Here is a 22,207-nt window from a genome sequence, read left to right on the forward strand (position 1 = left end):
AAGGGTTAGAGGTCGTATCAGCATAAAGCTCTTTATAAGCAGTTTTGGAATGAAGTGAAGGTATTTTTGACACTTCCTTGCACAGGTATGTGAGACAAATTTGCCCCCACTTACTATGAAGTATCGAGCAATTCTCTACTGGACTATAAAATTCAAACATGTAAGGAAAGATGGAAATTCAGCTCCAAATCACTGAAGTTCAACTTTTCAAGTGATTTAGGACTCATGTGAATTTTCAGTGGGATGTGGGCTCCTGAATCCTGCAGACAGCTGCTGAATTAACTGGGCTCTCTGAAGTCGAAGATTAGAAGTATGTCACCTGAGATAGTTAACTTATTTTGTTGCTGGTAATATTTTAAAACACAATGTGATGTGTTTAAGATGTTTAAGGCCAGGTTGGATGAGGCCTTGTGCAAACTGGTCTAATGTGAGGTGTCTCTGCTCACAGCAGGGAGGTTGGAACCTGATGATCTTTAAGGTCTCTTTCAACCTTAACCAGCCAATGATTCTATGATTCTATAATTTATATTTTTTTGGCAGGGTGGTGGAGTGTGTTTGGTAAGATTTTTTCCCACTCCTTTTCTCTGCAGGGAAAATCTGCCTGGATCAGAGAGATGTTTTCTTTCTTATACATCTTTATGCCTTTTCAGAATCTTCTGAAGATCTTTTCTCATTTAGTCTTGGAGAAAATGTAATTTCTTGGCTGTAGAACACTTCCTTTCCTACTATCCCATTCCATGCTCTGAGCTTTTCTGGGCAAACCATCCTTAATAGCATTCAGATAGCTGTAGGTAGCTGGAAAACATGGGATTTGGAAGTGTTTTGTTTTGGTATTCTTGGATTATGATGAAGAACTGCTGTTCTTACCTGATTAATTATTTCAAAAAGTGATTCATACCAGGTATACGGTGGATGATATAAGACAGAGAAAAATATAGTGAGAAACTCATTTTAAAACATTGGAGCTGATTTTCTGAGTTTTTTCATATTTCTTTTGTTTAAAGTCAGTAGCAGTTCACAGCAGGTTTTGAAAAATTGTTCCATATGGAAAAAAAAATCCTCCCATACATTTTATCTTTATCCTTTTTATTATAAAGGGCATTTGCATAAAAATAATAGATTTGTTTCTTAAAAGTTCATTTTCTCTTGCTGCTCTCTCCCTTTTAGAATCATCATAATCCTCACAATAGATTGACATGAAAATGGTTGTAATATCACAATGAAAGAATTGTGACTGCAGGCAGAATATAAGCAGCAGGTTCTAAAAGTGAAAATATCCTGTTTCCATACAACTCACAGTGCAAATAAAGAGCAATGGAGAAGCAATAACAGAAATAAATAAATAGTTACTTCTTTTAATTTTTTTATTTATTTGGTATTATTTGACAAAAATATGGTCAGGAAGAATGTGAAAACAGCCAACATGTCAGAGGATTGGTCCAGCTGGGGCATTACCTTGCCTTCAGCTGCAGCCACTCGCTGAGGAAAAAGTATAAGTTGACCATTAAATGCTTGATCCCTGCCCTGCCAGAATACTTACTTAGCATTTAGGGATAAGAAATAAAGAGAATTCCTGAGTCAGAGATTGTATCTTTGTATTTAAAAGTACTTTTTCCTTTTATACTATTCATATAATTGCCCAGTCATTATCTGGCCATACATCACTGGAAAGTAAGTTTATGTTCATAGAAGTATGGAGGTTTTCTAATGAATATTATTATAACTATTTGCTTCAGAGATTCTTTAATTGTGGGGTTTTTTTCCCACATGGCACCATAGTGTACTGCATGTTAAGAAGCAGTCACTATTACAGTCCCAAAAAATATACCATACAGCATCAATAACTTTTAGTTTTCACCTCACAGTAGTAGTAGTATTACTATTAGTATTATTTACTGAATATTTTATGAATATTGTATGAATATTGTATTGTACACATTTTTTTTAACTAGATAATGAAATGCCTTGATGGGCTGTATCTTTTATTCTACAAACTTCTTATTGAAATCAATGAGATCAAAAGATTGCTATACATAATTTCTTGGAGAATGAATGGAAAAGATTAATACAATTTACTTATTTAAATTATCAGATGCTCTCTATTGATCAAAAATAAGACCAATACAGATATAATAACAGAAAAGGAAATTAAAAAAGTACACACTACCATATGTAATTATAAGAGCCTTTTCTGAATTCAATCGTTCAGTTAATTTTCATGCACCACCTTCTCCATATTCCATAATCTCTCTTCTATTTCTTTTGTTATGTAGAATTGGTTGCTGCACAATCTCCAACTCTATTTTGCACATTTCATAAAGAATATTACATTTTTATAACTATCAGTCAGAAGTAAATCTGCAAATGTTCCCTCACAGACAGTCCCAGGCACAGCTTTCTAAGCCTTTAGTCTGCAGAATGACTACTTTTTGATTCCGAGAAGTTTGCCAATATATGTGTGTTGAGAGGTTTTTCTTCTTGCACTGTATTTACATAAACTATAGAGCAACACTTGAGTACTCTGTGCAATCAATTCAGAAGACTGTAAATTCTGGTATCCGTTGTGGAGCACCTTTTATATATTATTCCCTTTTAGTTTTTTCAGTTGAATTAATTCGCTTGTTTGTATGGGGATGTAGTATGATACAAAAGAAAATAAATAGTTGGATGGCAGCCATCTCAAGAGATTTATGCTGCAGCTCTACATAGGTTAGCTTTTCTTAAAACTGTCACATTTCAGCTCAACATCTTGCAAAAGCTCCTCCATACTCAGAAGATCTACACTAGCTGTCCAACATCGGTTTCTGGTCTGAACTGTAGATCACTGTCCTGCTCACAGAACCTTTCTGTTAACATGTATGGCCAATATGATCCATGGTGGATCTAACTGGGTTCCTAACCTATTGAAGGTTAACTGGACTACAGGTCCTTGATAATAAGCGTTTTTAAATCCATTGTAATCTCATGCTTTAGAGGCATTTGGAGGAGAGTAAAAGGGTTTGCACAGCTGGACTTCTCTTCCTCATCCTTGTCTGAAGTGTTCTGCACTCTCATACTCATCATCTACTATCTGTATCTCTTGGCCTCTGATGCTGGCCACATAAGGTGGTGGATACACTGTTCAGGTGCACACAGTGGGTTCTGAGGGTCTTTATTCTTTCTGCTCAGCATTTTGTTCCCACATAAATGTATAAAGGAGGCAAAAAACATGAGTCCAGTGAAGAGTTTTCAACTCTCTCTGCCTGTGGAAGTGCTGGGAAATTGGCTACATACTTATGACAAGGCAAAGGCTTTCTGAACAAAAGTCATTAGATTACTTCAGGGAAGAATATTACTCCTGATATTTTACTGCAAGCTACTACTGACCACGGCAGAAGTTCTGTCTTTTCCTTTCCATTTGTATTAGCCAAGGGTGCAGAAGTCATAAGAGAGAGATGAAAAGAGGAGGAGGCAACAGTCAGGCATAAATATCACCTGAACAAGAGGTATGGGTATAGTCCTGTCCTGTGGTAGAAAGCATTTTACCTGTGTGCAAAAAGAACAATCACTGTGAGAGCTGCTGTTGTCTGTGGACTCACTAAGGGTGACATGCTGTGCCTGAAAAAAATGCAGCAAATTATCACATATCCATTGCCCAGTCCTTCACTGAAGGGTTCAAATCCCTTGTCCTCTTCTCCCTGAGGTGCCCTCCTTACCGTAGACTGAGACTCCTGCCCGCCTGATTACAACAGTAGTGGATTGATAAGGTCGCCAGGTTAAAACCCAAGGCTTGAGCCGGTGTTTAACATACCGTGACGATGTATACAGTCATTCTTTCTCTTTTCTTCTCCCTCAACTAGTATTTAAATATTTCAAGTGAAGTGGAATAGGTTGAAAGGAGCCATTAATGACCTGAATCCAGAATACTCTGTAACCTATATATTGGTGTATTCATCTGGGGAGTGGAATAGACAAAATCTACTGGGTCTCTCCTTTACAGCAAACTGCACTGAGGCTTCTCACTTCCCGACTGAATTACCCTGGCAACAATATTATTACTGGAGAGGGAACAACTTTTTTTTCTTTCTTTTTTTTTTTTTCAGTAGCATAACTAACCCTTTATTTTTACTATGTCCAGCCTTAAGATGGCATTGCACATTAAATATTTTACTTTATTATTTTTGTGCTATTGAAGACTGAAGACTGAAGACTGTTACATATAAATTAACTATGAAACAACATAAATAGGGAAAATTACTACTTTAGATTTGAACGAATTTGAACAGGGTAGGGGTATTTTATGTTTTGGTTTGGGTTTCTTTTTGTTTTATTTTGTTTTTCTTCTGGGGTAATGGAAGGTGTAGCTACTAAACTGTAAAATCAAGTTTCCATTCTTAACCATGGACTCCTATGCTTATTATTATGCCTTAAGGAGAGCTCAATTCACAGATGCAAAGGGTATCTTATCTAAGCTGCCACGACTACAAGCTCACTCTGGATTCTAAAAGTCACACAGAGTTCTCTTCAAAGTTGTCACTAGTTGTCAAGATTTATTTATAGCTACAAGACCTTATGAGTCTTCAGGTTGTATCCTAAGTGACAACTCTGAAACCAGAGGAACAGTAAGAATCTCAGAGTTTAAGCTGTTTGGAATTTAGCAAATCAATCTGTTGATGTAAAGGTGACATTTGTGACCTGACGGAGTAGTTTTGTGTGCATGGGAAATTGTGATGTGAATTCAGAGGTATATATTCCCAGAGTAATCTTTTTTATAGATATGTATGTATAACTTTTTAAAGTTCCCATCCTCATTGAAAATCAAGAGCAATCACAACCCAAAGTGCCAGGAGGCTCTCAGACATGCGGTGGCGGATTAAAATCGGATGGCTGAAATTTTAAGAGCCTTCAGCTGTACCCTCCACTCCTCTGATGGATGTTGCCTCTCCCAAAGAAGAGACAACTGATCTGCCCATGAATCTCCTGATCCTCTGCAGTGTTCATCTGGATGACTTGGATTCTGGTTGGCTGTAATACAGACAGTGAAATTTGTCTTGGGCGAGAAAACATGGATTGTCTTGAGAAAGAGAATGTCTATTATATGGGCATAAAGGATGTCTGGAGAAGTTCAGGAATCTGTTGCTAACCTGTTGCTGAATGACCCCTGTCAATTGCAGACGTAAAACTCAGTGGGCTCCATCAGGTGATTTCAAAGCAATAAAAATGCCTGTCTTTCGCATTCCCCCACTGGGAACACAGTCACACTGACTTCTCTGGCGGGAGCTCTGCTTAACTTTGGCACTTTTCTAAGAGACAGGAAAATTGCTGCTGGCTGAACTAGTGGAAACATTGCCCATTTGCAGATCCCCTCTTTCTCTACTGATCTAACTGCATAAATAGCATCATTGCAGTTTTGGGGAGGAGGTTAACACTGGCAGGAGATGGATGAAAATACACACAACACCTGAGCACTGCAAAGCAAGGAACAGGCAGAGAAGAACATCAGGATAGCACCATGGGTAGTGCAATAAAAGTATTGTTGTAGTGGGGAGGGCAATCACCTTGGTGTTATTGCGTCTTTTTTCTGGAGTCATGAAATTATGATGCTATCAATATACAATCCACTCCATGTGAGATTATGTAGTAGCAAACTATATCTTCCTCAGGAGTCCTCAGATAAACTCCTCCAGCCAATTTTGTTTATATTAGTATCTGGGGACATAAAAGTCTAATTTCTATTTTCAGTGTTTTAGGACATCCTGCCTGGGTTCTTCCAGGTAGTTCAGAAGTTACTGGCCTGTAGATGATGCCTGCCGGTCCTGTGAGAGTGTCTCTGATACTATAAAGCATCTATAACAACACTGGAAATCTTTCTTAGGAACTTGAATCATGCTGCAAGCACCTGCGTTGGGAACGTCTAGCAACATAACAGCATTTTTCTTACCTTGCTTACCTTACAGTCAAATTTGTTTCTATAGCTGTATACGCCCACTTCAATGAAGGTAGTGATGGTGATGTTATTTTATAATGTCCTGAGATTTTAAAGGGAAATCTGACTTGCCTACATCAGCCACCAAAAGCATGCCACAGAGAACCTTCTAGCATATTTGAGCTTTGTCTCCTCAGCATTGCTCAGACTGATGATTTGTGGGGAGATTATTTTCTTCACCAAAGAAAGCACATAGCAGTCTGAATTTGAAATGTTAGGTCTACTAAATAGGAAGTAGCTATTTTTTACACAGCAACAGACCTCGAGGAGTGATCCTCTGAATGGTAATTAAAAGTCTGTATCTATATACACACATAGAGTTTTAATGGCTTGTATTATAACTGTGCAAATATCTGTCATTAGTATGTCCTTGGAGACATGCTGTGGTCCTAATCAGGTTTGTCAAGATGAGACAGTACCTTTATATTCTCTCTTACACATCATAAACTCTGACTAATATACCCAAGGGAAAAAAATGCATAACGTGTCATTTATGACTTGTTGCATGCACAAATTACTTGCACTTTGTATGTAGTAGGATAACAAAATGCTATTGATTTTGAATATGACTTTAGGAAGCTGATCTTTACTGCTAGTTGTCACTTGGTAGATTTTTCTTCCTACTGTGAAATGCTTGATCTAAAATTTATGTTTGGAGAAATGGAAGCTGTGATGTTTTGATAATATTATTTTTAAAAAAATTTAAATTATATCCTAGCAGATAGACATTATTCATAAACAGAATAAACATTCTATAAATAAGACTAAATTTCAAATTAGTAACAAAAAACATGTAATATGCCAACTTTGCTCTGCTTGTACAACACCATTTTAACAGAACAGCTTTCTGGGGCTTGAAGGAAGGTACTGATCAGTGTCAGGATGCTTGCAGAAGCAAGCTTGAAAAGTAAGGGCTAGGGGAAGTACACACAAATGCAATGCACTACATAACAATGAAAAAATGAAGGGTATTTGTATGTGAGATACATGAAGGTCATTTCAGTAACACTTTAGAACATTTTTCTCACTTTCTACAGGAAAAGGAACAAAACCAATATTCATTCACATAAGGGTTGTAAGACTTCTAATGCCATTTTTTTTTCTTTTTTTTTTCTTTTTTTTTAGGGATAAATACATGTATCTCTGGGTAATATTAAGGTTCTAAACCTTTCTTCATTTATTTCTTTAAGAATACCAATATAACAATATTCAAACAGAGGCTACATACACGTTGTGATGCCAAATATCTGAAAGCCTTCAACAGCCTTGCACTTGAGCTCTACTGATTATTTCCAAATGCATATTTGCCATTTTCTATGTGAAAAGTGAAAGTAAATATGATTTTATTTTTATAGAGCAGCTTTGTCCCTTTCCTTACCTCTGTCATCCCAGAAAATTAGCAGCCTTAGAAGCAATATTAGCTGTGACAGAAGATAGGTGATCTCAGGTTAAGAAGCAAAGGTATAAGCAAACCAGGCATCATCTAACTCCTCAGAATTTCAAACCTCTGTGTGGACAAAGGTCCCTGAAATCACTGACATTAGTTTAGGAGACTTTTTTTTTTTTTTTTTTTTTTTTAATGAAGCAGAGTAATTTGAGAACATTCAAATGTGGTCAGGTGTCATTTACTATAGTATTGATTTGCATTCAGAATCAACATTTCTTAATACCCCAGAAAGAGGCAGATTAAGTCATTACTGTTAACTGTCTGTTAAACAGTTAATGTGTGACAATGGGGTTTTTAGCTAATGTGTTTCCTCACCCTCCTACCAGCCTTCTAGTACCAAACCTATGCTTTCTGGAATTGAGCCTGCTTTGGCACTGTAAGTCTTGATTATTAGGAGATTATTTAATTAAGTGGAAAATACCACAAATAAAGGTATTTTAAAATCAGCTACAAACATCTTTGCAACTTGTAAGGATACTGGAAATGTAGATAATTTTTGTTTGTGTTGAATGAAAAGGAGTATATACATTCCTATTGCCACTGATAATGTGTCCTTGCCAGCAGAATTTCAGCCCAACCTTGAGTGGCATAGACACATTAGTTTCATTACAGGCAATGGAAGTACACTTAATCACATCACCTGAGAATCTGGCCTACAGCCCATAACAAGACAGTACTTTGGAGGGTAACAATATTTTATGCTTTCATCAATCACGCTCCTATGTCTGTAGCTATTAGTGGCAGACTGAAGACATTATCATCTGGCTGGTTATGGCTATTTCACCATGTTTGCTCCCAAATTAACTTTACTAGAAGTGTCCCCAGTTCAGGAAAAACTCCTAGGAAGCTGTGGGAAATGGTTCTTCTTCCTCCCCACATAATTCTAGACAAAATGCCTTTCAAGTCAACAAAGAAGCCTTCTGCTGATTATACCCAGCTAACGGACCAAGAAGAACCTGTCTTTAGTAATGAAATATTTTCATTTATTTAAAATATTTGGATTACAGAGTGATTTCAAAACAATGCTCATAGTCTTCATTTTTAGGTTCCAAGCATTGACATTCTATTTCTTCTCCTTTGACTATTTGCCTAGGACATATGTCTACAACCACAACAATAATAGATGGTAAGAACGGATCTGTTCCCTCATCATCCATGAAAGTGGGCAAGAAATCAGTTACAGAAGACCTCGTGACAACATTCAGCTCACCAGCAGCATGGATTCTTGTTGTTGCTCTTATCGTTACCTGGTCAGCAGTAGCTATTGTAGTGTTTGACTTGGTGGATTACAAAAACCTTGCAGGTAAAATTCAGGATATTCTGTTTGACATCTCATATATTTAAACTAAAATATTTATTAAAAAGTGTGTATTATGCAAGTATGCATGTCTCTCCCCTTCTTGGAGATAGCACAGTCTCTGCTGAGTTTACCAAGCTAGGAGATATTGTGACAACTGTTGGGACATATTATTTTATGTTTCAAACACCTTTATGATTTAAATCTCTCAATTCTGCATCCCATCCATGTCCTGGAAAATGTGTGTGTTGACAGTAATTTAATATGCATATGAGCATGTATAGTCATATTGCTTACATGGTTCAATGAAAAGAAAAATGCAAAAGATACTTTCTAAACATGCTAACTCTAAATTAATCTTCAAAAATCATAAGTACAGATGGCCACATCTTGAGGGCAAAGATGAAGATGAAGTGGGTAGTATAAGGACTGTGATTGTGGTTGAGGAATGGAAAGAAAGGAATGGGGAATAGAAATTACCTCACTGCTACTTGATTTTTATGTCTTGTATGCAATGATGCATAGTGAAAGATAAAATAAATTAAGTACTATTTTTGCAAAGGGTGCACAGAATTCAGCAAGCTATTTCAACAATAAAACTTTTGTAAGGTGAACAGCCTGTATCAACTGGGAAATACGTATGTGAAACAGAAAACAAATTATTTGGGTCCTTTTGTTTCTTAAATAAGAACTCCATCTCTAAATTGATCACATCTGTCACAATAATTTACTAGGAAAGGAAATTCAGACTTCTACCTGTTAATTCAAAACAAATTGAGTGGATGTTTCGGAGTTAATTTCCTGGACTTTATTAGTTTACTGATAAATCCATATATTTTTGTTCTGCTATATATCAATATTGACCTCCAGATTTACTCAAAAACTTTAGAGACATAAATAGATCTTTGAAAAAAATTGCCAATTATGGATTAATGGCTGACACAGAAGCTTGAAATGCGGAGAAAGTGTGTGACAAACCTCTCTCGATTTTTTTTTTTTTTGCTTTTCGTCTGTCTTTGTTTTTACAAGGAAGTCATTTGAGTCTCAACAAAATATAGTTATTGTTGAGTGATCCTCCCAAAACAGACATCAGATTTTAATTTTGACACCACACACTTACTGCTACACTGTAGGTACACACCAAGAGAGAGAACCCACCATATTCTGCTTTTGATTTTCCATTTTAATAATCAAGAAAGCAATCAATCAGTCATGTTCCTAATATGTTTTCAGTGAGCAGTCAAGAAGCAGAGTATAAGTCTTAAGCTCTTAAACTAAGCAATTCCTGAGCTGGCTGTCAGCTCACACATGCTCAGAGTAATGCTAAGCAATGAGAATCTGTGTTCATGTTGGACACTGAAGGAAATTTTCTAACCTGGTGGAAATGTGATGTTCATGTTGTATTGGTTAAAAGTAGCTCAAGTCCCACAAGTTCTGATGGAAACTGACATTTTCAGACCAGACTGTAAAAATAAATGTAAAATTTAATCTGCAGTGTGAGTCCGTATTTTGTTGAGATCTCGTGAGAGAAGATTGTTCAGTATTATGAGTTCATGAGTTGGTTCATTTTCCTTCCCAAAGATATTTCTATTCCTGAGTGTCTGTTCCTAAGTGATTAATTAAGGCAATATTTAACTTGAGGTTAAACAGTGAAATGTCAAGAGAAGGAGCTGCTGTGCTACTTCAGACTAGGGTTTACTGTATTGTTTTCTATATTTACACAAATATAACAATGGCTACACAGCTCTTTTCTTGGGTTTCAACTCCTGAATCCCTACTCATTCTGGTTTTTGATAACAGAATGATTTTCACCCTCTCAAAGTTTGACCTATTGTCTCCAGTGGAGGTGATGCCATCTTTTTGTATAGAAAGTAGAATTTGGGGCATACTTTTGACTCTTTAACTCTAAAATCCAGTGATATTTTCTCTTGGGTTTGACATTGTTCTTTGAACAACCAGACCTGAAAAAAAAAGCGGAATAGTTATCAGGACTGTAAGTTTATTTTTGCCAGCATGATTTAAATTAATTTCCCAGTATTCAAAACTAAATGAAGAATGCCAAAGAAATTACATTCAACTGTATATTTTTTAATCTATAAAACACAGAATATTGAGTGTATTTTTCTTTAAATTACACTGGCCTTTTTCTAGTCAGTGTGTTAAATTTCTTTCCCATTTCTTTACCTGAAGTTCCACGAAGTTGAAGTTTAGGAAGTACACATAGCACAGGAATGAAACAAGCTGAGAGAGGTGAACTTGGTTAGTCTAAAAAAAATAAATGGTGGGGTGACCTAGGAGCAGCCTGCAGCTTTTGGAAAGGCAGTTACAAAGGTGACAGAAGACAAACAGTTACCAAGATGATATCCTTGTTGTATCAGGTTATATAACAAAGGGGATATATCCAGAAAGTGCTACCCAAAAGGTTTTTATTGATTACTGAGAGGGAGGGAGGGAAATCTTTACCAGGAGAACAGTGCAGCACTGAAACAGGTTAGGAGGGGTGCTTAGAGAGGCTGTGGAGTCTCCATCCTTAGTACTGTTCAAGACTTGGTCAGATGGCCATCACTGGCTGGATCTAGTGTTAGCAACAGTCTCTTACTGAGAAGAATTGCACTAGATGAACTGCAGAGATAGCTACTGATCAACATCTACATGATTGCAAGATTTCTTTAAAATGTCTGTTTGAACATGAGGTATTTAGAAAGCATCCAGCCAGAGATCTCAGTGGAGACACAAAGTTAACTAGGGGGCAGATTCTCCAGCCTAGCATGCGAGTGGATCTGTGACCTTTGTAGTCAGGATTTCACTCATTCATATAGTTAATCCTGTTATTTTTTATGCAGTTTTTTCATAGTGATTCTTAGTGGGATGGTTTAAAAGCATACTGTGCATATCTGCAGAGCCAGCCCTTTGCCAGATTATGGGAACCAAGGACCTGAACTGAGAGAACTCTGACAGAGCTGGAGAAAGTAGCATACACCTCCACACAGGGTCTGACTCTGACTTATAGGCTTCCACTGGAGATGTCCACTATGTTTCTGTGCCAGAAATTACCATCTCCCTAGCAGTGCTGCTCATAGTAACTGCACTACACAGGACTGGCTGCAGCAGAAAACAGGAGCTGGTTGACTTACTAATCAAGACTGGGAACTGAGTGGCTGAGGAGTATACACAGATTTGTCCGTTCTGATTACACTACAGAACTGCTGGCCTCTGGCCAGTAAGGGAAGTGTTATTTATTATGAGTTTCGTAGATTACAGAGAGATTCATGGAGCTCAGTAGGAAAACAACACATCAGCAGACAAGGAAGTATTTTAGACTTGAACTCAAATATTGTTTTCTTATTTCAACAATTAATGTTGCTGTCATTACCCTAAAGACAGATAATTCCAAAAAGACATAAACCATCAATATGTGTGTTTTAGTTCTTATGTATTCTTTTAATTTATCAGTATAAACTTCACGTTGCCTCTGTGATTAGAGTGCCAACTACTAGATTTTGCTTCTTGATTACTGTGGTTTCATGCTTTTTTAGAAGCAAAGGATAAAGTTTGGCAATTTCAACAATTTATATAAAATTAAATTTGTCCCAGAAATAACTATAAGAAAATGAGGTGTTTGGTTTCATCTTAAAATAGATGTGGTTGTGGGGCACCCCCTTTATTTAGCATTTGAAAAGGAGCCTGTAGAACTGAGGGAGGCTAGTGGAGAATAACATTTTTGTTTTGGGTAGCTGAAGTTAGATTGGGGGTGACGGTGGACAAGAAGTTCAACATGAGCCAACAGTGTGCTTGCAGCCCAGAAAGCCAACTGTGTCTGAGTCTGCATCAAAAGAAGCATGGCCAGAAGGTCAAGGGAGCTGATTTTCCCCCTCTTCTCAGCTCCTGTGAGATCCCATCTGGAGTACTGTGTCCAGTTATGGAGTCTCCAAGACAGAAAGGACATGGACCTATTAGAGAGAGTCCAGAGAAGGGCCATGAAGATGATCAGAGGGCTGGACCACCTCTCCTACAAGGGCAGCCTGAGAGAGTTGCAGTTGTTCAGCCTGGAGGAGAGAAGGCTTTAGGGAGACCTTCATAGTGACCTTCCAGTAACTGAAGGGGGCCTACAGGAAGGCTGGGGAGGGAATTTCTTGTAAAAAATAATATATATATATAATAATATAATCATATCATCATATAATCTATGATCTTTAATTACATTAATTCAAACTCCATTCATATAAAGATTTAAGATACATTTTGTGTAATTTTACACACTCTGAACATGAGAACTGCAAATTCTACAGTACTGTGTAGTATTCAGGAGGTGCTGGTTATAATAAAAAATATTGCAGGAGGACCCTCTGTTACAGGTTGCATGTATAAAGCTGTCTCTCCTTGGTGGCTGTGTCAGTTTGTTCAGAATTTTGTTTCAAACAAAGATGGGATCTGCAAGGCAGCTTTGATGGTGGATTTTAAGGAAAGTGTGAGACAAGAATTAGAACAGTGCTGAAAGATTCACTCATTCCCGGAAGAAGGAAATTAAATTTTGCAGTGTTTTGCTGTAGTGTGTTATGCTCAGTCCTTTGAGGAAAGGAATGAAAGCTTGCATTCCTGTCATGGTGGATTGTACAACTATAAACATGACTGAAATATTTCTATTGTGGTACGAAGGGGACATGCATTATAAAAGCCTGAGATAAGAAACTATGAAACTCGTGCAGTACGTAGTGTGTATGAATATGCAAAAAAGTAGCATAGTAGCACTGGAAGCTGTCTTATACATTATCAGTGCTTTCAGAAATGCAGAAAAAGATTAATTTTTATTTGATGTGTGCTTTGCAACAGGTTGTTATTACTGCCATCCTTTGGGTTAGTATATACGCCTTGTTAATTGGCTTCATAATTCATTAATGTATTTCACGCATTTCTTGTACACATAACTGGATTATATATTTTAATTAGTAAACGTAATTAAATAATTTAAGATTATTTTAGTCCTAAAGATTAAATGCCCAGGAATCCACATTCTTTAATGCGCTAATAAAGTGTTCAGAATTTCCTGCCATCTCTGTGACCAATTAGAGCTAATTAACACCACCCTAATTTCAGATCCAGTGTGTTCAATATTCAGAGTAAATTGATAGTGATTTAGCCAGTCACCTAAAGGCCACACTCAATCAAAGCTAATGAAACCTCACCAGATCTATGAAACCCAAAACTGTTTACAAAATAATCTAACTGAAACTATAAAACACATATACAGAACCCAGTGAGATTGCCATTTCATTGTGAGTGCTTTCAAAACAAAACAGAAACAAAAATCAAAAAGAAAAAAACCCAAAACATCAAGGGAAAAAAAGAGCAGGGTCTGTTGTGGATAATTCGTTTTGATGCCTGTCAATGACAGGAATGGGGATAGGAACAGGGCATAGAGGTGCAGAGCTTCCAGCTCGATAAGAAGTGGAAGGGATTCCAGTCAGATGCGTTCTTCAATATTTTAGGGTTTGTTTGGGTTTTTTTTTTAAGTTAATGGCAAAACATATGGCCAAATTGTTGTGGGGTCTATGGCATGAGCTTCTAACACAGTCTGAAGTCACCTTTTCCCTGTCTCGGATTATGGTCACTTCTTTTACTGTCTTGTAGCCACAGAAAGCTTTTCACAGGCCCTGGTTAGTGAGAATAATGTGCCTATTATTATCTTCCAGCAGAAGAAAATAAACAAACAAACAAAATCAAAAATTTATATTCACATAAACATCTGTATTTTGGAGGAAAAAGACACGTGAAGGTAAAAAAAAAAAGGACTCCAAACAACTTGTACTGGATAATTGATAGATGGACACTGGTTTTCTCTGTCTCCTGCATGATAAAAGTGTAAGGTGCAAAATCTGTTTGATTCAGAGAGTTTGTTTCATCATTAAGAGGTTAAGGTAGCAAAATAAGACTTTTCTAAAGGTTTTGTTTTCTTTGGGATTTTTGTTTGTTTGGTTGGTTTTGTTTGGTTGGGGTTTTTTTTCTTGTTTTTGAGATAAAGATTATTGGGAAAACATACATCTCCTTTTCTCTTGGAATGTCACCACACTGTAGTCATTCTATTGGGCTCATGTTCACTGGAAACTCTAAAGAACTTAAAAAAAAAAAAGTGTACTTGTAACTAAACTTGTATTTTATGACAGCATATCCACAAGTATTAAAATAAAATGAACTTCTGGCTTAGTTGAAAGCACCATCAAACTTAAAAGAACAAATAATTATTTTCTTGGTGCAAGAAGTTTTTCACAGTCTCAACAAATTGGAATAATTGGTAAAAAGCTTTTCCATGCATGCAAAACTCTACACAAACCTGCCACACAACAAATGAGTGGAATGTAAAAAAGTGTTAGCCCTGGCTGTTCTTACCTTGGAATGTAACAAAATAGTGCTATATTCTTTTGAAATATAATTTTTACTGTATTTACAGGTGTCAGTCCAGAGCAGGACAGCTTACCCATTTCAAAGTTCTGAAGGAAATTCTTAACTTAATTATATGGGACTTTTACTAATGTACCCAAAACCTAGAAAGCATTTTTTTCCTACTATCTTCCACAATGATAAAAACAATTAAAGGCATTTAAACTTTATTCCAGCTTAAAGAATTGCTACCCAGGTGGCATCTTATTTTCCATGTTTCAGTCTGCAGGAAATGTCACAGCTGAGTTATAAACCCTTAGAAAATGAGTTCATACTGGAAAGAATGACAGTCTATGAAGTACTGCAGTGCTGCAAGTACTGTGTTGATCCTAAATGGTCTAGCACATACAAGGTGATAAATTGTGATAGATCAAACTTCATGAGGTCATGAAGTTGAAAATACGAAATTTTAGAAACTGATTCAATGAACAGAGAAGGATCTAAGAAGAGAAATAAGTCTTGAATGCTAAAAAGCTCTTCATGGGGTACAAACCAAATTTCTGGTCCAGAATAATATCTGTGTAATTTCTAATTTTAAACAAGCAATTTATTTCAATAAAAATTGCAGTGATGTAATTCTTTGGTTATTAGCTATTGAAGAAATCAAAATAATTTAACAAGAATTGACTATGTGTAATATATTATTTTCAGCAATTGAATGTTTGTAACTTGTGAAAATACCTGTGCTTTATTTAACCATCTTTTCACATTGCTCTGATTTGTACTCTAGTATCTCACACTTACAGTGCATTGTTTTTCTTTTTAATGATCGGCAATTTCTGCTTCATAACAGCAGCTCCACAGAGATGAAATAACTCCTCACTTCACTCCTTAACTGCTTCCTTTAGCCAGGTGACAGCCTAGTACGTTCATTATTGCTAACGGTGTTTCTTCCTTTTCTTTTATTGGCCTTTCTGGGGTTCATCCTGTTGCCATCTGCTATAGCCACCTATTCAGAACATTGTGATGATCCCTGTTTACCACCTGGTAAAGACATTCTGCCTGCAGTGTTCTGAGTACCCGTTTGTGCGTGGGGGCTGCTGGAGGGTGATAACAAAGCATGGGCACCAGCGGAGTGCCAGGACAGGGGGCCACTGCTTCTCTGCTAACCCCAACTGTGGCTGCCTGGGGCTGCAACAGTCATTAAAATAACCTCCTCCCCATTTTCACATTATGCTTGAAAAAGATCTGTCAGCTAATGATCAGGGGATTCCCAGGAAATGGTGGCAAGCAGAGAGACAGTCAGTTTACCCTCATAAATGCCCTGTAAAAATGCCATTTTACAATTATTTAACAGCATCGCCTTTTACATGTGGTTAAGCTCTGTGTTCTTTGTCAGAGAACTGAGTACTTAGAATTAGAAAACAAAAAATCATCAAATTATTTTAGATAAGATGTCTGGCTGTTTCAGAAAATGCCACCTAATTAAGGTCTGATCCATCAAACCAGAAGCCCTTCAGCTGATATAAAATCGAGTTATATAAATGACATGTAAAGCCCATCCTAAACCTACATTCCTGTCCATGTGTCTGGCTATAACAAAAGATTATGAAATTACTTGAAACTTTGTGAAACTTTGGGAATTTCTTCCTAAATTTTGGTGAGTAGATTCTAGCTACTGCAGTTTGGTTCTCATTTTGGGTAAAATGCCTTTGTCCACTTTCAGGTGAGGTTTTCTCTATAGGCTTGACCTCAATATAATTATCTAAGGCTGATATTAGAAAAAGGCAAATCGTAGTCTTCAAATTTACAATTTAAGTACTTGTAAAATGGAAATTACTGGTTAATGTTAGGTCTGATTTTTCTCTGACAATTTTTATATACTTATAATTCAGTATACTTATAATTAAAAATTAAATTACTATTTGTATACTTCTAAATCAATTATACCCGCCAGAGTTTGTCCTGAAGCTTAGTGCTGTAAGAGTAACAAAAATGTTAGTCTTTGATGTAAGTAAATAAGACCTAAGGACACCTATGCTGATAAACTGGAATATTAAAAATGGATAACTTTTATGTGTGCACAGAATTTCATGTGTTAGATAGTATTCAAAAGACGACAAAGTAGAAACAAACTACTGCTACTAATAACAAAACTTGAAAACATATAAACTTCCAAATTAAAATACAAGTCTCTCTAGATTTATAAGACAATATTTTATTAAAACTAGGATACGGTTTTTTAATCATAAACTAGTGTTAGGCTTTTGTATTTTATCAAAGGTGACAGAAATTCTCTGTCTTAATCAAGTGTACCTTGTCAGTATCAATTAATTAGATTATATCTTATAGATCAATCTTTACACCAGATAATTACCATAATGTATAATTTAATTGCATCCAATTCACTGGAGTGAAAGTATGTAATTGATGAAAATTCAACAATTATTAAGTAATTCACTGCAATTCATTAAAACAAAAAAACAACAAACCTCTTTGAAATAGGTTGAACTCTGAGTATATATTTGACTATTTGACAAGCCATAAAGACTGATAGGAGACTACATTCCTGTCAGAGTTATTAAGACTGGAATAATGACTGAAGTGATTTGCACAGATAAACCAATTGGTCATTTTTTGTTGTATGCTTTACAGGAATACATGACACAGACCATGAAAGTAAACAAATATTCTTGAGGTGCTACATCAAATCACACTGTGAGTTTAATCAAATCCTGTTTCCAAAAGCCACTATTAAAGGATCCATTATCGGTCCTGATTAAATATAGGGTTTCCTCTGTTTGCAAAATACCACTATTTTACTGAAGTTGAAGTGACTTGATGAAAATTGTCTTCTGTCCCAAGAGTATACCTAGTGCTGATTGAAGGACTTTGGAAATCTGCCATTGGTTAATGTCAAAGAACTGTGTCAAGTGTGAGTTATCAATTACCATTAAAGGTATACATTCTATTTTCAAATCAATTGGAAATAAAATTGTGAGGTGAGGAAAATTCAAAACTGAAGAAATTACTTGGCCAAAATTCTTGCTTTCACATTCTGAATCAAATCACTGTTTCTGTATTGATGCTGGAGAGCTACAAATATTTATAGCAGTTTAATTTTGATGTAATGATCATGAAAACCAGTTTCAAAATACAAGGTGAGTTTTCAGGAGAATAAAATACCTGTAATAGATATGAAATTATTTCTTAAAGAATTATTTTAACAAATTTGCATATGTTTAATAAAGAAAATCCAAACAAGCTTCCACATTTTATTGCATGTATCTTGTATATGAAACAAATATTCTCCAACCAAATTCAGTGTATTTTCCTACAATAAGGTTTTGTTGAAAGGTATGAAACAAAGGCCTTCAACTTGACTGGGTTTCTTTCTCTGTCAGCTTTAACCCTTCTGAATTTCAGCATTTGCGAAAGTTCCAGAATCAAAGTGTTTAAGTTCCCACAGGAAAAAGGAACAAAACTGTTAATTACTCTCATAACAGTAAAAGTGCCAGCACAAGTAGAGCTGAACTTTTACTGAACTGAGAAACACATAACAAGTAATAAAAGACCACGACAGAACAAAATATTATAACAAAGCATTGTTGGTGGTACCAGTACTGTCTTGCAATCCAAGTAATTTATCAAAGTAAATAGTCATGTTGGCCTGAAATTAATTATAAATGTAAAGTTACAAATCTAAGTGCTTAGCTGAAGTACACAGTGACAAAAATTATTTAACTATGAAACAGCACCACTAGTAGAATCCTTGTCATGTATTTCAGCCATATGAAAATAAGTTGTCGTGTCCATGCTAATTTTTCAGGCTTCCTTTCCTTTCTAGTCAATGGAAAAGGATGGGCATATTTGGAAATTAATTCATATAATGTTAAAAAAGACGTCAGAGAAAAACAAGAGACTTGTTTTCTGACAGTCACAATATGTCTTTCTGTACTGGCTTTTGTGAGAGTGTAGAAATCACCAGGGATTCAAGGCCTGCCTTTCAGGTCCATTTGACTAGCTAGGATAATCTGAATTTAAGCCATGATTAAATGAAATTACATACTGTCAGAGAAATTCTTCAAAATTAATTGCATGTTTCATCCCTGAGCTTAACCTGCCGGGTAACAATTCACTTCCAATCCCCTCCTTTCTTTTTCCTCCTTTGGGAGACGTTTAGTATTTTTCTACTATGTTATCTAAGAGGAGCAAGTACTCAGCCCTTATTTAAAAGTTCAGTATTTCACAGCCTGTATCTGAGAAATGCTCTGTCTTCGTAAAAGCTCTTTAAAGTTTAAAATCAAGATCCTGCCCTTGATATTCCCAGCACAATGCATCATATATGAGGTATCATGATTATATTTTATAGTTATAGATTAGTTACAAATTATATATTACATAGTATATAACATATGCTAGCAAGAGAAGCATATTGTGAGCTTAGTTTTAAAATAATGTGTGTTCTAAGGTCTGTCAAGAAATGAAAAGTCAGACAGAGAACAGCTAATCCAGTCTGAACATGTTGAATCCAAGACTATTCTAAAACAATTAATCATACTGTACCCTTAAAAAAAAAAATTAAATAACATCAAATATGAAGCTTGAATTTTGCTATGAAAATCTGCATTCTCTCAGCTTCATTCCTGAAGCTGAGACAATGTAAATGCTCTGGAAATTGTTATCTTTCTTTGCATGTGTGTGAGAAAAATGACACTTTTCTCTCTTCTTGTTGGCTCTTTAATTGCTTTATTTCCTGTTTCTTGAGTCATTTGCTCTACTAGGGAAAGAATCTACTGTTGTTAAAGCTGTGGGGAAAGCTAAAACATGGCTTCGATCAGTTGTCAGTTTCACTTCAGCGTTACCTGGTGTTCTCTTCTTAAACATTTTAGGACTCATTGTTACTCTTAGCAGTACTTTTTAAAAATGTAGGAAATACGACAGAAGCTAAACAGATCTATGTAGAAGGAGACAATTTTCCAGTCTTATTTCACTTGCATCAGACTGCAAGTGGATTTCACAGTATCTGTATATAATGTTTAATTTTGCAAATACCACTGAAGTTTCCTCTACACAGCCCACACTGATTTTTGTAAACTTTTACTGTTCAACAGGATTTGCAACTTGTGCCTGTTAGTTTAGGCGTGACTGGAGGATTTTGCCTCTGGACAGTTATAATTTCTAATCCCTTTTCATAGTTTGCTGTGAAGATGTTATGAATTAAAGATCAGGATACGACATTGAGGGCTCTGATTCATCAGCAAAGATGGCTTGCCTTGGGGTGGTTGGAATAATTTCCTCTGCTCTTGATCTTACTCTTCTCTGAGCATTTCCCTTGCCGGCCTGTAGTGACAGCTCTGCTACCTGTGAAGCAGTTCTTGAACTGCTAGTTCATAGACCAGTTTATTAAAAAAAAGCAGTACCAATTCTTCTTTAATTTACAGCTGCAGTCCCTGCAACTGTGAAAGCCTGTGGCTGTAAAAGCAACTGAGTCATCCCATCCAGTGGGTAAAGGGTAGGTGGACAGCCAGAATGGAAATCAAGGCAGCTGTCCAAAGTTAAACCATCCCTGCTTGTGAATCAAAACCTCAGTTACGTGAAGATCCTTCTGGCCATGTCTATTCTTTTAGTCAACCTGAAGTAAAGTGCAAATGACATCTAGGGCTGGGTTGCAGATTTACTTTTTAATAGCCTAAGTGTCTGTATTCATTCTCCTGATAAACACTTTAGAAGAGCATATGTGGCAAATCAGTTGCAAAAATAAAATTCCTACATCTCAATGCATGAGGTCAATGCAAATAAATAAATGTCTTATGATAAGCAAAGTAAATATTCCCTGTTACACTACTCAATCTTTCTGGAAACAATAGTGCTAACAATAATACAATACATTAATAGAGCATGCATATTTCTTTGCAATTACATAATTTCATCGTGGCACATGCTTAATTTGTTTGATGTGCCTGATTGTTCAGTAGCACATACCTACAGAATACAATCTTCAAAAAACTATTAACCAAAATATTTATTTGGCTTGCATTATTAATGAGCAAATGTAAAATAACAGAAAATAAGCCTGGTCTTTTCTGCTTCAGAATGATAAGTTAGAAATAAAAGGCATTATTTAGTGATACATTTATATTTAAAATGAACACATGCTTGAATATTTCATTACAATACTTTTAGAAAATAACTGTTCATACTGCTGCCATCAAAGAAGTAGCTTCAAGCCTGCACTTTGCCTTTTTTTGTGAACTGCAAGCCCATGTGAGACTACTTCTGATTGCTACTAAGATTTGGCTTGTGAGTCAGAACACTGCAAGCAGAAGTAATTCTGAAGAGACTTGTGTTTAACTTCTTACAAAAATATCTGCATACAGAAAGATAGTGGGAAACAGATACAGTTCCTATCTTGGTATGGTTACATTCAGTGTGTATATTTCTATTGAAACTCCTAGGAACAACACTAGGCCAATGACCCAACTCATATTTGTGATTTATCTTCAGTTGTCTACGTTTGTGGAAAACCTCCACACACACAGGGCAATCATTCAGTCTTTCTTTTCATGTACTGTGGACAGAAACATAGACTGAATGAGAGCTTTTCCTCCTCCTAAGCAGTTTTGTACAGATTTCAAAAAAATAAAAGTTTGGTGGGCAGAAAGGTCGGAAGAAATACTCTGCCAGAGGCTGTAAAGTTCCTCTAAAATACTATGCCAGAATAAACAGGGTAGGGAGAAATCTGGTGAAATCATTACTGGAAAAGCCTCTAAGAAAATATTACCCACTGATGGTTGCATTCCCTGGGTGTGGATACAGTGGGAAGCAGGGGCCTCACTTCCATTAGGGCTCCCAGGAAAGTGGAGCATGCTAAAATGCACAGCTTCCTTGTTTGCTGGTGTACTTGCCTACAGAAGCAGTAAGACAAGAACTAGAAAAGTATGCAGATGTGTGTATGTGAAAGGAACTCCAGAAAACTTCTAAGAGAAGAACCAGGAGTACATGTTTGAAAGTAGCTGTGTCTGCATTCCAGTTTGGACTTTGCATTCCCCTTCATTCTGGACTCAGGTTTATTTTGGGCCAAGTACACAGAGTTTTCTCCTTCCCATCCTTTACCCATATT

General features: G+C 36.2%; 1 protein-coding gene across 17 annotated transcripts in view; it reads left to right on the forward strand.

The window, feature by feature from the left end:
• The window catches only part of TRDN (triadin), a 239,479-nt gene that overhangs the window by 25,949 nt on the left and 191,323 nt on the right, over nucleotides 1–22,207 (forward strand). For 16 of the 17 annotated variants that reach the window (XM_051616090.1, XM_051616102.1, XM_051616086.1 and 13 more), the window contains exons 2-3: nucleotides 8,506–8,715; nucleotides 16,090–16,131. In XM_051616090.1, the coding sequence (XP_051472050.1) occupies nucleotides 8,511–8,715; nucleotides 16,090–16,131 (247 nt within the window). In that variant the 5' untranslated portion in view covers nucleotides 8,506–8,510. The remainder of the gene's footprint in view (nucleotides 1–8,505; nucleotides 8,716–16,089; nucleotides 16,132–22,207) is intronic. The other variant, XM_051616094.1, reaches the window with a different exon arrangement.

The sequence above is a fragment of the Apus apus genome, chromosome 3 (genome assembly GCF_020740795.1).
Source record: "Apus apus isolate bApuApu2 chromosome 3, bApuApu2.pri.cur, whole genome shotgun sequence".
NCBI lineage: Eukaryota > Metazoa > Chordata > Aves > Apodiformes > Apodidae > Apus > Apus apus.